This window comes from Gobius niger (assembly GCF_951799975.1).
Source record: "Gobius niger genome assembly, chromosome: 6".
In the NCBI taxonomy this organism is placed as follows: Eukaryota; Metazoa; Chordata; class Actinopteri; order Gobiiformes; family Gobiidae; genus Gobius; species Gobius niger.
In genome coordinates this window covers 12829565-12843071 of record NC_136857.1, presented here as the reverse complement: position 1 = coordinate 12843071, position 13507 = coordinate 12829565, and the positions used below count along the sequence as shown (strand labels likewise).

The following is a 13507-nucleotide window of genomic DNA, read 5'->3' as shown; positions in this document are numbered from 1 at the left end:
ACACCAATAACTGTAGGAATTGCAGCACATAGCAAAATATTCCAAACTTCCCTCCTACTCAAGATTTCATTATCTCAAGCCTATTCTGTCAAAAAACATGGCCTCTATATGGGATTGGCACACGAATTACAAAACTTTCTGTTTGTGACTATGACCAACTGACTACCAGTTAAGAACAGCATACAAATTAGATAAATACTGAAATACTTTCACCACAATCCTTTTTGACAAGATTGCAGACCTCCCCTTGGTCTAAATCCGTGCTCACTCTCCGAGCTCTCTGAACTGTGAGCAGAAGCCCAGCCAAGTGGAGAGTGAAAAATTGGAGGATCGTGGCCCCTCCCACTTCCCAGAGATGCTCCAGCCCATCCCTAAACCGTGAACCAATGAGGGCAGCTCATTCACAACTCATGCGCTCCTTCTGTGATAGGTAAGGAGAGAGAGCCAGGGACAGCAAGACTCACATACAACGGGACAGAGGCACATGTTCACTATGTTGTAGTTAGAAAGGTAAAAAAAAAAAAAGTGACTTCAGCTATGACCAGAAGTATATTGTCAGAAAGAGGCTACTTAGGTGTTGTGATGCTCAAGTGAAAACAATCTTATCTTGGCAAGGTTATCCCAATATTGGACAAGTTTACTGCATCTACAGCGCAGAGCTAAGGAACCCAGGTGTAAGGTGTACCCATCCAGGTGTTAAGCGAGACATGCTGCCCGTGCTCCTGCTCTTCTGTGCGGCTGGGCAAGTTTGCGGGTCCAACCTTGGCGCCTGGGGGTACGGACCCATCCAAGACCGACAGAAATCTGTGGCAGCCGAGTGCCCCTCTCCTTGTCAGTGTGAAGAGGATGGGATCTTCATCATGGTGGACTGCTCCGAACTGGGACTATCTGCGGTGCCAACCAATCTCAGCCCACTGACCACCTACCTGTAAGTAACGCTCACAGCAGTGCTTTCTATTTGCCTTTAGCCAAATGTTTTCTTGTTCAATATATTCACTTTTTTTTTTTTTTACCTCACTTTTCTATCACCTTAGCCTTTGAAGTTTCACCATTGATGATGTCTCAACAAATGATCTGTGCAATTAAATTTCTACAGTGAAATGTGGAGGGAAATTGTTCATTCACAATATTTTTGGAATTCTTTTGGATTGTTGAGTTCTCTATAACTATTAGGCAAAGTTTATAGGTTTCAAGTCCTTTTCTGACCTAATGCATTTATCCAGGTTTGGGTCTTGCACAAAGCCTTTTTTTTTTTTTTTTCCCCTATTTTTATAAGTTGCCTTCTCATTTATTGACCACACATCTTGACTTGTCATTTGTCACTGATTCAACTGCATAAAATGGACACTTCTTGCTGGTTAAGTTGGGTCTGTTTTTCAAATGTAGTTTAAATGAATGAGTATAGGAGCCAGCAGCAGCAGCAGCAGCGGCGCATGTGTAGATAAAAACAGACAGGGCCAAGTGGGAAATGTGCATGTGTCTTGACCATTAGGGCGAAGTGACTGACCATGTCTCTGAGTGTCAGGTTTCTGAGCACCAACTGGAGAGCCCACAGCGAGGGCCCGCGTGAGGTTGTGCATTTGTGCCTGTGTTTACTACGCTATACATTCATGATAGTGCTGCTCCGTGTGTGTGCGTGTGCGCGTGTGGGCGTGTGTGTGTGTGTGTTGGGACGCAGCGGAAGTTAGAGGAGCACAGCTGGCCCAGTGGAGGAGGTTTAATGACCAGCTTTCTGAATGCTATTATGCCCTACAGGACTTTTGGCTGACTGTTTGCAAAATTATAAGAGCACGGCAGAGGGAATGTAACTAAAATGCTTCAAAATTTACTGTATTAAAAAAAACCCGCATACGACAGGGTTTCAATTTTAGCAATTAATAACTTGATGAGTGAAAGGATTGATCATACCAGTTTTACACCAGTGAAGTGACAATTTTATGGAGCTGACAAAAAGTTCTATGCTCCACATAAGTACCACGGGAAGAGGGAGAATCCCCTATTCCAAGGACATACATGGGACTCACTCATGGCCCTTAGGCACAGTATGAGTGCACAACAACAGTTATAGAACATTTAACTTATCTCATGTCACATCCTGCGCCTTTTTCCAATGAAGAAGAAACATAATCACAAAAATGTCATACCAGGGAAACTGTCTTTCTCTCCAATCTGTCATATGCATGTTAATGAAACGTATGGCACTAATTACATATTAATGACTACTGAAGAAATTAAAACATACGGAACAAAACACTTACATGAAGCAGTTGTAAACCTTTTAAATTTGCTATTAACTCACATTCTTTGCTACAGCATTATGATTTGGCAAATGTTACAGACATTCTGGCATAGGGACTGACACTGGAGCACACCTCTTAGTCTCCCACCATGGCCACTATGATGAAATAGAACAAAAACCTGCGCATAAAAAGTTTTCACTATTACAGAAAATCTGTAGTTCTGATTTAGACCTTTGTGGACCACAGCCAGTCTTTCCAAGACTTCACTGTATAAGGCACAGGGGACAGATGGAGACTTTATGATGAGTGATATCAAAGTGATGGAGGTTGCATCCAGGAAAAGAGCATGATTTTTCATCTTTTTTTTTTTTTTTTACATAATACATCATTATAGGATCAATTCCATTCATCCGTCTTTCAATCTGGGCTTTTTTGACCACTGTCCAGATGTAAAAATGTTCCTGTTTGTGCAAATAAAGTGGTCCTCATTTTAATCATATTAAAAATATATATTTTGTGTGAAAAGGACAAATGCAGGAAATAAGAAAATTACAGTACATTGTTCTGCTTTACAGGACTCACATTGTTCTGCTTTCCAAGAATGTGAGAATAAACCATTGCTGATATACTTACAACATCACATACAGCTTTGGACAGTAGTTCATTATTAAAGTGCAAACCCGGATGATCTGGGTGTCCCTCCATGGAAATCTAACTCTTAACTGCTCAGCTCCAGTCACAAACACAGGAGTAATTGTTCATTTCCCCTCTTTACCTAACAGTGGAACTAGACAAATTAGTGAGTTTGAGGTCTGATTTAGAATAAGATAAATAAACTCGGCGACCCACCGCACAGCCACGCGAACAGGGAATGCTCGCAGGAAAGGGAAAATATGAAAAATGCCGCAACAAATTAGGCAAAATGTAGATTTTCCCCTGAGCTGCTGATAAAAATCATCAAACACTAACCAAATAAACACGTGAGGACATCAACATCATCAAATCCAGCCAGTGCCTCGGGCGGGAAGCATGAGAGCTTACAAGAGCAGAGAGAGCAGGTCTATTCCCCCCAGGATGAGCGGAACGGTCCAGCACGCCCCGCTATGCTGCTGAGCGTTGGATTAGCCTCAGAGCTCACCGTAGGCTCGGGAGGTCACAGGAATTTACTTGTGAAGCGTCCGCATTACAAACCACATCCACTAAACACTGTGAAAGTACATGACATCACCGAGCCCCGTCATTTGAGAGCCCTTCAAAGTGAGCAGTATAGCTATAGCGCCGAGAGGGCAATCCAGGCAATGGAAGACACACTCAGTTTTGTTGCTGGGCCTGGGAAATCTTGGAATGTCCAACTCGATATAAGCACGGGGTGGGGGGGTGGGGATTTTGCTCTATAGAAAGTTGGCACGATCTCCGCACTAATCATTTATGAAGATTATAACCAAGAAAAAAGATTAATAAGAGTAACTTCGCAAATTGTTTGATGCACACCCGCACAGGCCCTACTCAGAGTGTGCAATCTGATTCTATGGTAGTTCAAGGGCACTGCATTTCTTCACAGAATTTATAATGAATTGTTGCTTAGCATACATGTGTAGGCAAAGAAAACAATCATTTATTATTCATCATGTGGGCTAGCTAACATGCCAATACTTAAAGCAGAACTAAGTCACTCATGGCCCTAGAGGCTATAAGCGGCAGGTGTCGTAGCATGTTGTGTTTTTTTACTCATTATTTGTCTGTGAGAGTAAATGCTACACTGACAGAAAAGACAAAGGGAGAGAAGTATATTATACATCCAATTACACAATGGACTCACTGAAACTTGGCTGTAAATACTGTGCGACCCGGAAGCAGCGAAGTTGCAATTGTGGTTTTCTGGCCAGAGACACCGGGGGAGATCATACCAATCATACCATTAACACTTGTATTACCCACAGAGGGACTACGAAAAGGATGTATTAAGGTAAACAAGTTACTTAGTACTGCTTTAAGGCTACACTGACAACCGAGCACAAGAAGTGAACTACAGAGTGGGTTCCATTTTACTCCTCCGAACCTCATAGATATTTCAAAAAGGGGTATGCAAATGACAGTTTGAACAAAAATGTGACTTAATGAAAGATTTTTATTTCATTTATTCTTATGCGCAACATACGCACAGTATATGCTACTTGTGAAAAAGTCCATGGGCTGACTTTACGAAGGAATTTTTTCATAGCAAGAGGCGCACTCCGAGCAACTCAACACGGCAGAGGAGTGCACTGAGATTTATGACAATAATCGTTTCCGTGGGCAACACATGAAATGAGCTGTCATGTGAGAAGCTTTGAAAGGCCCTCTCTTTGATATCAGATTAGAGAGGAAAGACCGTGCCCAGGGGAGGTTATGTGCATGTGTGGCTCCGTGTGCAAGTGTGTGCAGTCGTAAATAAAGCATAGGTACAGCAAATTGGAGGATCGATGCATTTAATGTTTAGCTGCTAGCAACATCCAAAAGGACAGGAGAGTGTCCTGCTGTTACGCTAACATGCAGTCTTTGGCAGAGTCGCAGAATAACAGGTTTGAATGATATGCTGTGCTTCTGAACCCCTGGTTTACAATGCCAATACGTTCAGAGAACAACAGAGAAATCATCTTGCACCAAACATTTGTTCTCACTTTGATCACTTTTTGGCTTTTAATCTTGAAGGTTGTCTTCTGGGCACATAGTGTGACGTGATTAGTATAGTTAGTCTGAAAGCATAATTGCTTTAGACAGACATGCTTTAAGGTTTACGGCCAAAGAGAGAAAAAATATTCCAAATTCCCACAGAGATGACTTCAGAAAGTGTTTTTTGGTTGTGAGTGACAAGTCTTATTTGCTGAAGACATAGCCAATAATACCCAGCAATGCTGCAGTGTTTGGGGAGTAGAATGAGACAAAAATCTCAATTTGAGCAATAAATGACATAACCTCAATGCTATGAGGTTGATATTCCATTTGCCAATTGCATTTATCTGGCGCAGCTACTTCACTACCCGGTTAGCACGTTAAAACAAATTGAATTAATTAGAGCCGATCTGGATGAAAGCTATCAGGTGCATGCATTGCGTTTCCACCTTACTCGCAATTCTTTTAGCCATCGCCATTGTGTGCCAGGACGTGGCCAGTCCGAAAGTACAGCTGGGCCACGATTAGGTGATGCTTTGTGGTCGCGGTAAGTGCGGTGAACTTCTGACGGTGTTTTTGGCCTCTGTCTCCAAACCACAGCGAGCGCATTACCAGACAGAGGAAAACCAAGGAGTGTGTGTGTGAGTGTGTGTGTGAGTGTGTGTGTGTGTGTGTGTGTGTGTATGTGTGAGCTAAGACCACCCAGATTGCTAAAGGAATTGTTCTGTCGCCAGCGCAAAGAATCAGGGGGGAAAAAAATACAAGTGGATGAAGAATAGTTTGACAGATTGCAAATAAAGGCTAAGATTAGAAACGGGAAAATATGTAGATACGCATGAAAAGTAAAGACTGCTTTGGAGGCTACATACAGTACATACTGTCTGACTGGCAGTGACTGTATCAGACGTGTGCGTGTCATTTAGCCATTACGCTGATGGAATGATTCCTATCGTGAGCGGCCTGGGGTCACACTATAAACATCATGTCTGAAGGAGGGGGAAAAAAGAAGTGATGAGAAGGAGGCGGAGAGCAAAAGGAAATGACAAAAGGGGAACATTGTAATATCATCGGTGCAGGGTTTTACGTACCAGCTATCAGCTCCTGCATCAGTGTCCTGGCTCCAGACGTCTTTGGTGCTGCAGTCGGCCCCATCCCACCACACTCCCCGCTCTTGTACCGTAGCTCTCTCTCTCCTCTCAAAGCCTTTGTGCCTTGTCTCACCTGGTTCCTTACCCCAGCCAGAGCGACTTTCCTGTTGTATTAGCCTATAGAGAGAACAAGTACAGCTTAGTTTGAAAGTAATAGTATTAAGGGACACTAAATGAACAGCCATTACTTGCAAAAAAAAAAAGAAAGAAAACAGAAGCACCATAAGGTGTTATGTTTTTGTCCTTCAAAACAGCAGGTCATCAGCTAACGATATAGCTGATGCAGCCGACATATTTTGTGTTAAACGCCTTTCAGTGGTTGTGTGCATGCCTCGAAGGAGCAGGTGTGTGAATTAGGTCATGTGGTATAAATGTACATGCACAAGCAAAAATCAAAAAGAATTTTGATGGCTCCGGGCAGAGGGAATGATCAGCGAGAGATTGTGAAAGTCAAAGCTTAATATAAAATGCCTTTAGAGACGCAGTGTGTGAAGGAAAGGTGCTTTGACCTTTAACCGGGAAACTGTCTTCAGCTGAGCAGAACTGGTAAGGTCTAAATTTCCTAATATTATGGAAATGGTAATGTTCCATAATTTTTAACACACAATGGCAAGGGGAAAACAGTGTCAAGTTTCAACAACTGTGCTTTTACAAACTGACAAGTATTTATGGAAAATATGCTCCTTGATGCACTGACACTTTTGTTTTTAATGAGAATACTTTGATTATAACTCTAACCCTCAGCTGAGAGCAGAATGAAACCTGCTGAAACAGCATGTTTGCAAAACATGCAGGTGCATGTTTTGAAGTAAAAGTAATTTAAGAGCTAAATAATCAGCAGAGTCCGGTGTTTGGTAATACCACCTTGTGAGTGGTGATTCGGTCAGACCTCAGAATACATGCCGATATAGTGCCTCGATGGGAGACAGTTGCAGGCAGCCTGTGTGGTGTGTGAGTGAGTAGCTGATGGTAGTCGGAGCGACCATTTGGCACAGATGTGGCTTAACATGTAGCTTACCACAGAGTGTGAAGTGAATTAAAAAATGTGTCTCTTAAAGATGACTTTTGTCATGTAAAAACTGCCAGGCAAGTACAATTCCCTTTCTCCTGAAAATGCATAACGATCTTCTGTGTGGAGACATAACTGGACGGTACAAAAGAAAGTTTCACTGCATGTTATACTGTATGTATATACAGTATGTGTGTGTGACAATAAACTAAACAACTAAACAAACATTCAGTGTTCAAGTGTTCAATGACAGCATGATGGCTCAGTGGCGCAGTGATTAGCACTCATGCTTCACAGCACCACTAAAACATGTACAATAGGTTCCCCTCTGGGGCCAAGAATCCTAATCTCAGCGGTACTTTCCTGGTTAAATAAAGAATAGATAAATAAATAAGAAAAGGATAGTCTACATTTTTTGTGCTTCACAGCATAAACAATATTAAAAACAATTAATAATAAATAGAACACATACTATAACCTATGCCAACAATACAGATTTATCTTGTGCAAAGAAAAAATGTTTTATGTCCGTCTCCAAGCATCAATTCCACCTCTGAATACCAACTCTCCTGAGGCCTGCAATTCACACCGGTACAAAAAGCCACTTCCGCCATGCACAAAAGTGATATTTATGCCATAGGGTGTTAGGGAAAAGAGCTTGGCTCCTTTTATTGCTCTGGGCACTGCGAAGGTCTGTGGTTTCCCGAAACAACCTTCAAGGCTTTTTAAACGTTTCCCGGGGACAGACGGCAGGTAGAGAGCGCCACAAAGGGAACAATACTTGTTCCCTCGAGAGCAGGAGGCAGTGAAGACACAGAGGCTCATAGTGTGCTGTGCCGCTCCATATCCTGTTCTTTAGAAAACAGCAGAAAGCAATCATGACATGAGATCTTGAGGCGAACGGGTGGAGGCTGAGGATGCAGGACTGTTGGTATGTGTGTCCGGCCTGATGCATTGTGGGCAAACAAGAGGTTTTAAGTGAAAAGGTTATTGCGTACAGAAAAGTTATGGATAGATAATTATTGATGTATATATATATATATATATATATATATCTAAAAAAAAAACAATATACAAAATTACTTAATGAATTACTTATCTTAGAAAGGAAAAGCTTTAAACTAAGTCCATAAATCACATCTCACTAATAGATTCAGATCTAAATGTGAGTCATATTTCATCAACTGACCCTTTAACTACATCCTTGTCCTGTGACTGTTTTATATCAACAAAACTACAAGCAATGCACTTACCATTTGTATATTTTTTTGGTATATAAATTGTTCTCACACCACACTTTAGCACACTTCATTGTGCATGTTTCGTGTGATGCATTTATGACATGGTGTCTATAGGAATGTGTTCCCGGTGACGTGCGCTTGTAGGGGTGAATGGCTGCTTGTGACTAAGTGAATCCACAATGCATGCATGGCCCAGATTCCTATTCATCCCCCCTTTCCGACCCTGGGAATCTGTTTGTGTGTGCACACATGAATCTGTACACTACGGCCTTCTGCCTCTCCATCACAGAGAAGTCATTGTCTTGTCCCGGGGGCTTGTTGCATGACAAATGTCTCCGACAGTCCTCTACCACAAACATGTAATGCATGAAGATACATTATGGCATTTAATTTAATGACTGTGGGGAAGACGTTTTAATTTGATGTATTTAGAAGAATGTTTGCAGTGAAATTGATGAGCAGTGGTTTAGTTTAAGGGGTTTTTTTGGATTTAGAAAAGGGTGTTTGTTTGACCCACCGTTCAATGCCAGTGGGGCACTGTCAGGAGAAGCTAAAGGATAAGTGTATGTTATACTGATGGTTTTGCTATTTTTGCCATAATTCAGACCTGGTTAGCCTCGTTTCAAAACCCTTTTTATTTTCGTGTGTATGAAAATGTTCATTCCGCTTGCCTGGAAGCCACATACCTTCTTGGAGGTGGTACGCAGTGGTGTAAGACATAGTTCATTCCTGTGCCATGACATGGATCTCTGTGTCTCGCTCTGCTTGTCTGTGTGATCCGGGGCCAGCCCTGCTCACTAAAGTGGCTCTTATGGTCCTGGCAGTGTGCAGGTGATGACTGGCGTACAGCTAATGATACTTAATGCCCTCTCCAACAAAGACCCCCAGTGCACACTTACACATGAGAAAACACATACATTGCCCGAGCATATTTAAGAACCAAAAAAACAGGCATAGACAAACTCAGATATTAACATAATGATGGTTAATGCCCCCCAGAGCTGCTCAGGCATCATCAAAGCATCTTGTGGAGAGAAGGACCAATAGAGCACTGCTAACAGGGATTATGTTGAGGTAATAAACCATTGGTGTGGGAATTTAGCGAAAGGGAACAAAGAAGTGATTGCACTTAAATGTAAGACATATGTGCATGCACCTCGGGCTTACATCAGAAATACTGCCAGAAAGAAGAGAAGATAGCCCTAACAGTCGGGTATGAACACATGGTCCCGAAGAACATTTAGTAGAGGAAGAGCAAAAAACAAAACAAAAAATTGACGCTGAAAAAAGGGAACATGGGATCTTTATCTGTTTAGAGTCCCAAATAGTGTTAAAAGTTTAACAACAAAAGTTTTTTTTAATAGTCTGTCATAGTCTGTAATTACTATGTGTGAAAGCAGTAGCAGAAATACTCACACATGGTAACTATTTACCTTGTTGCTCAGTGTGTTCTCTTCACAGGTGTATTTTCCATCTGCTGTAAAGGGCTGAAGCTTGAGGGAATTCTGCCACTGTGGAGTCAGCCGTCCCTGATCACGCCTCTTTTACATCTGGAGCAATAGAGGACATTTGGACTTTTTTTACATGCATGGCAGTGGGCCAAACTAAATTTCTTTAAAGCAACAGCAGCGACATGTCCTCACTCGTATGGGGCTAAGATTTCATGAAATGCTCAGCTCGGTTCCGTTCGTAGATGTTATCCATGGGTAGTGGGTACTGTTAAATATATGAACCGGAGGAGCTGATCTCAGGTCTGGTTGAGGTTGTGTAGGAGGAGTGGATTTGATCTGTGCCCTGTTTCTGCCATTCACCCAATTTAAGCTATAATAGGGCCTGACACCAGCACTCATCAGGTTTCATTGACGCTTGTATCCACTGGTGAGAATCTACCTCAAATCTCCCCTCAGAAACACTCATCAGAAAGGGATAGCTGCTCAGGATATGAGCAGGGAAGCAGTGAAATCGATAGCCTTCTCCCCACAGTATGAGTCGTGGTCCTAAAATTGACGTCTAAGGGCCAAGCGTTAAGGCCTGTCCCCAATATCTGTCTGTCAGTGCTGTCCACATGTTGAGGCAGTTGCATGTTGTGTACAGCGACTGTTCCAACACTTCCTGTTCCATTAGCAGAGTACTTGACCTATGACCCCTGCCTCTCCGTCTCATGACAGGGTGTGTGGGAGGATGCAGAGCGGACACTGATGACTGATGTGTGCATTCATAGACACACACATGTGTGTGTGTGTGATCTACCAGGACATGGAGAGTCCCAGAGGGCAGGTCTCAGACTAGCACACCACTCTCTCTACCCAGATATCTGCCTGTCATTCAGTTAACTGCACAGAGCAGATAGCACAACACACAGACACATCTCCATCTCTGACTGTTGTCTGCTGCTGTTGTTCTCCTCTTGCACTGAACACTATAAAGGCCTCATGTGGCTCTCCTGGTACAGGTGAAAGACTTCTTCCTCAGTCTTTGTGAATGAGAACGAGAGATAAAGCGCGAGTTCCTTTGGAAACAAAGGTACTGGACCCCTCCCAGGAAGTCTGGGACAGAGAGAAAAAAACACATCTTTAGATGAAGGAGGAGGGGAGGACAGCATTGTGCCCTCCTTCCTGACTCTTTGTGTGTGTGCACCTTGTGTGTGAGCAGCAGAAACTGAATGCCAAAGCGTTCATCTATTCAGACAGAAAAGAGCAAACAGACTCAGACCTCACCCTCAACATTCAAACGCACTGTGTTTCTGCCCCCCTCACACAAAGCACAGAGCCATTAAGGACCCGTTTAAGCCCAAGCTTTGACTACTGGTTTCATTGTGTGGCATAAAAGTGGCTCATTCATTGCTGCCTTAACAGTTTCAAAGATCTAAGCAGAGAGGATCAGACACAGATTCCGACAGAAGACATTACTGTCATAGTTACAGTCAAAAACAGGGCGAGGTGTGGCCAGCGCACAGCTCCTGCCTCTGGGCACTGCCTGCTGCTGCAGTAAAGATCCATTACTTTAATGTGCCTACGGATAAGCCGTCTTCAAAGAGCATAGCTTACCACCATTATTGAGGGCTTGTTTGGTAAGAGTCTCCACCTGAGGGAGGGGTAGAGGAACTGGTGAGAAAGCCTAAGAAGTGAAAGAGTGGTGTAGGCAATAATTGGCAGGTCTGCAGGGTAACTGTTTTATGTGTGAAAGCGAAAGTCATAAAAAAAATCTTTTAGGTTTATCATCAACAGTGTTTATTTATAGAAAGGCACTGTTACAACAATACCTGCATACACACTATGTCGAGCAGTTTGGACTTGCCACATTTGCCACTACACTTAAGTTGTTTTGTCAGACTGAATTTGTGTGGATTCTTTCACAAGGGTGGGCTCCCTACCTCCCCCATACTGCTCCAAACGTTCATGTGGACACAACATGGCTGTATGTTTTTCTATTTGATGTGGTCACTTTATTTTCTGTTCTAAATCGTCATCTTTTGTCTGCATCTCCAATCTCAAACATGCTACAATGAAGCTAGGGGCACATTCACACCCCACACGCAGCTCTTGATCACACGGGAGATAGTGCTACTGCTGTTGACTGCAAACAGGATATATGATGAATCACATTGTTGTAACTGCTGGACTGTGCAGCCATGCTTCAGTAGAGATTTCAAACACAGTCAGAAGGCATCGGTCTAGACCCTGGTGGTAAAAAAATAAATAAAAGGACTGAGGCCACAATCTTATAAATGCGTTTATGCCTTTTTTACCTCAGGGTGAGCGAAGTCATAAATAATTGAAGTTCCCGCCCTTTTTTGTATGCCAAATCAGCTTTCGTTCAAAGGAGTCAAAACAGGATGCTGCCTTGGCCTTGATAGCCAGTTATCCAATGAGAAGTATTTTTAAAGACTTTTTGGACCCCAACTTGCTATGATTGTAACTTTATTTCACTTTTACAGTAAAAGAATAATAAATATGGATGGTGGTATAATACTTATGTAAGTGGGTGTTCATGCTGTTGTGCTCATGCGGCTTGTACAGTATATATTCAGTGTTTTTCCCGCACTCTGTCTCTTCCTGATCTGTTGCTGGAATGTTGTTCTCGCCTTCAATAAATCGAGACAGTCCACTGGCCACTGTCAAAACTTTATCTTATTTAAAATATTTAGCTTTGTGTTTCACTGTAACACACAAATGGGCAATTTTTCATTAAATATAAAACACCAGTAAGAGCAATCTTCTACTGTGCACTAGAGTAAACTGATGAGGGTATGGACTGCACATCTGCACAAGCCTTGCAGAAACAAAAATGGTGTGAAAATGAATGACAGAAAGACCATAGACCCCACAGCCATCCAACAGACTTTGCGCACAACATTAGAAGCCAGTATTAACAGCTAAACTGGCATTTGCTCTGCTGTTTATTTGTGCTTGAAAATATTGGTATGTCACAAGCACCAGTCGACACAATGCACATGTGGTAGTCATCAATCATAATTATCATGGTTTAAAAAAGCCACAGCTGTTATTTGATTTTAAAAACAAGCCTTAGCCCTGCGCCTTCCAACGATATGTCAAGTTGTCAGCGGAGGCCTTGGCCTGCTCAGCAGAAAGCCTGTGCTCTGTGAGCTGGTGGAGGAGCAGAGATGAGCTGTGCTCAACCTTTCACCATGACTCACCCGAGTGTGCCATTTTTAAAACATTTTACATTGTGCTGCTGCATGTTTATATGTCTGTGAGAAGCTGGTGTTATGAACCTCACATGATGATGGTTTATGAGAATCAGATAAGACCGCTGTAGGCGCATCCGCAGAAGCTGAATGTGGATTTGGTAATGTGCTACGTTACATATGCCAACAAAGGAATAAAATAACATCTAAATGTTTATTGTTTAAACTGCCTTAGGACTGAGACAAAAGTCGAATTTAAACAAACCTGTTTATTATTAACACCGACGTGACATCGCTATAGCAACGTCAATATCCTGATATTTACTCCTGACTTGAATCATCCAGTTGAGCATTACACTCGTTGTACTCATTCCCCAGATGAGAGCCTGGAGTCTGTGCAGATTACACCAACACTTCAGGACAAACACAAGGCTTATAATTTACATGACGTCAGCAGGGCTCTGAGGGAGACCTCTTTTTCATCATGCCAATTCATAGGTCATGCACATGATGACAACATACTCGCGCAGCGCAAAGGGAACAGAGGGTGTTATTAATGAGCTACTTTA

At 42.5% G+C, this 13507-nt stretch overlaps 1 protein-coding gene across 1 annotated transcript in view; it reads left to right on the top strand.

The window, feature by feature from the left end:
- Positions 1 to 310: 310 nt before the first annotated feature.
- The window catches only part of lgr6 (leucine-rich repeat containing G protein-coupled receptor 6), a 41972-nt gene continuing 28775 nt past the window's right edge, over positions 311 to 13507 (top strand). The window contains exon 1 of the mRNA XM_079559181.1: positions 311 to 928. Coding sequence (XP_079415307.1) covers positions 708 to 928 — 221 coding nt within the window. The 5' untranslated portion in view covers positions 311 to 707. The remainder of the gene's footprint in view (positions 929 to 13507) is intronic.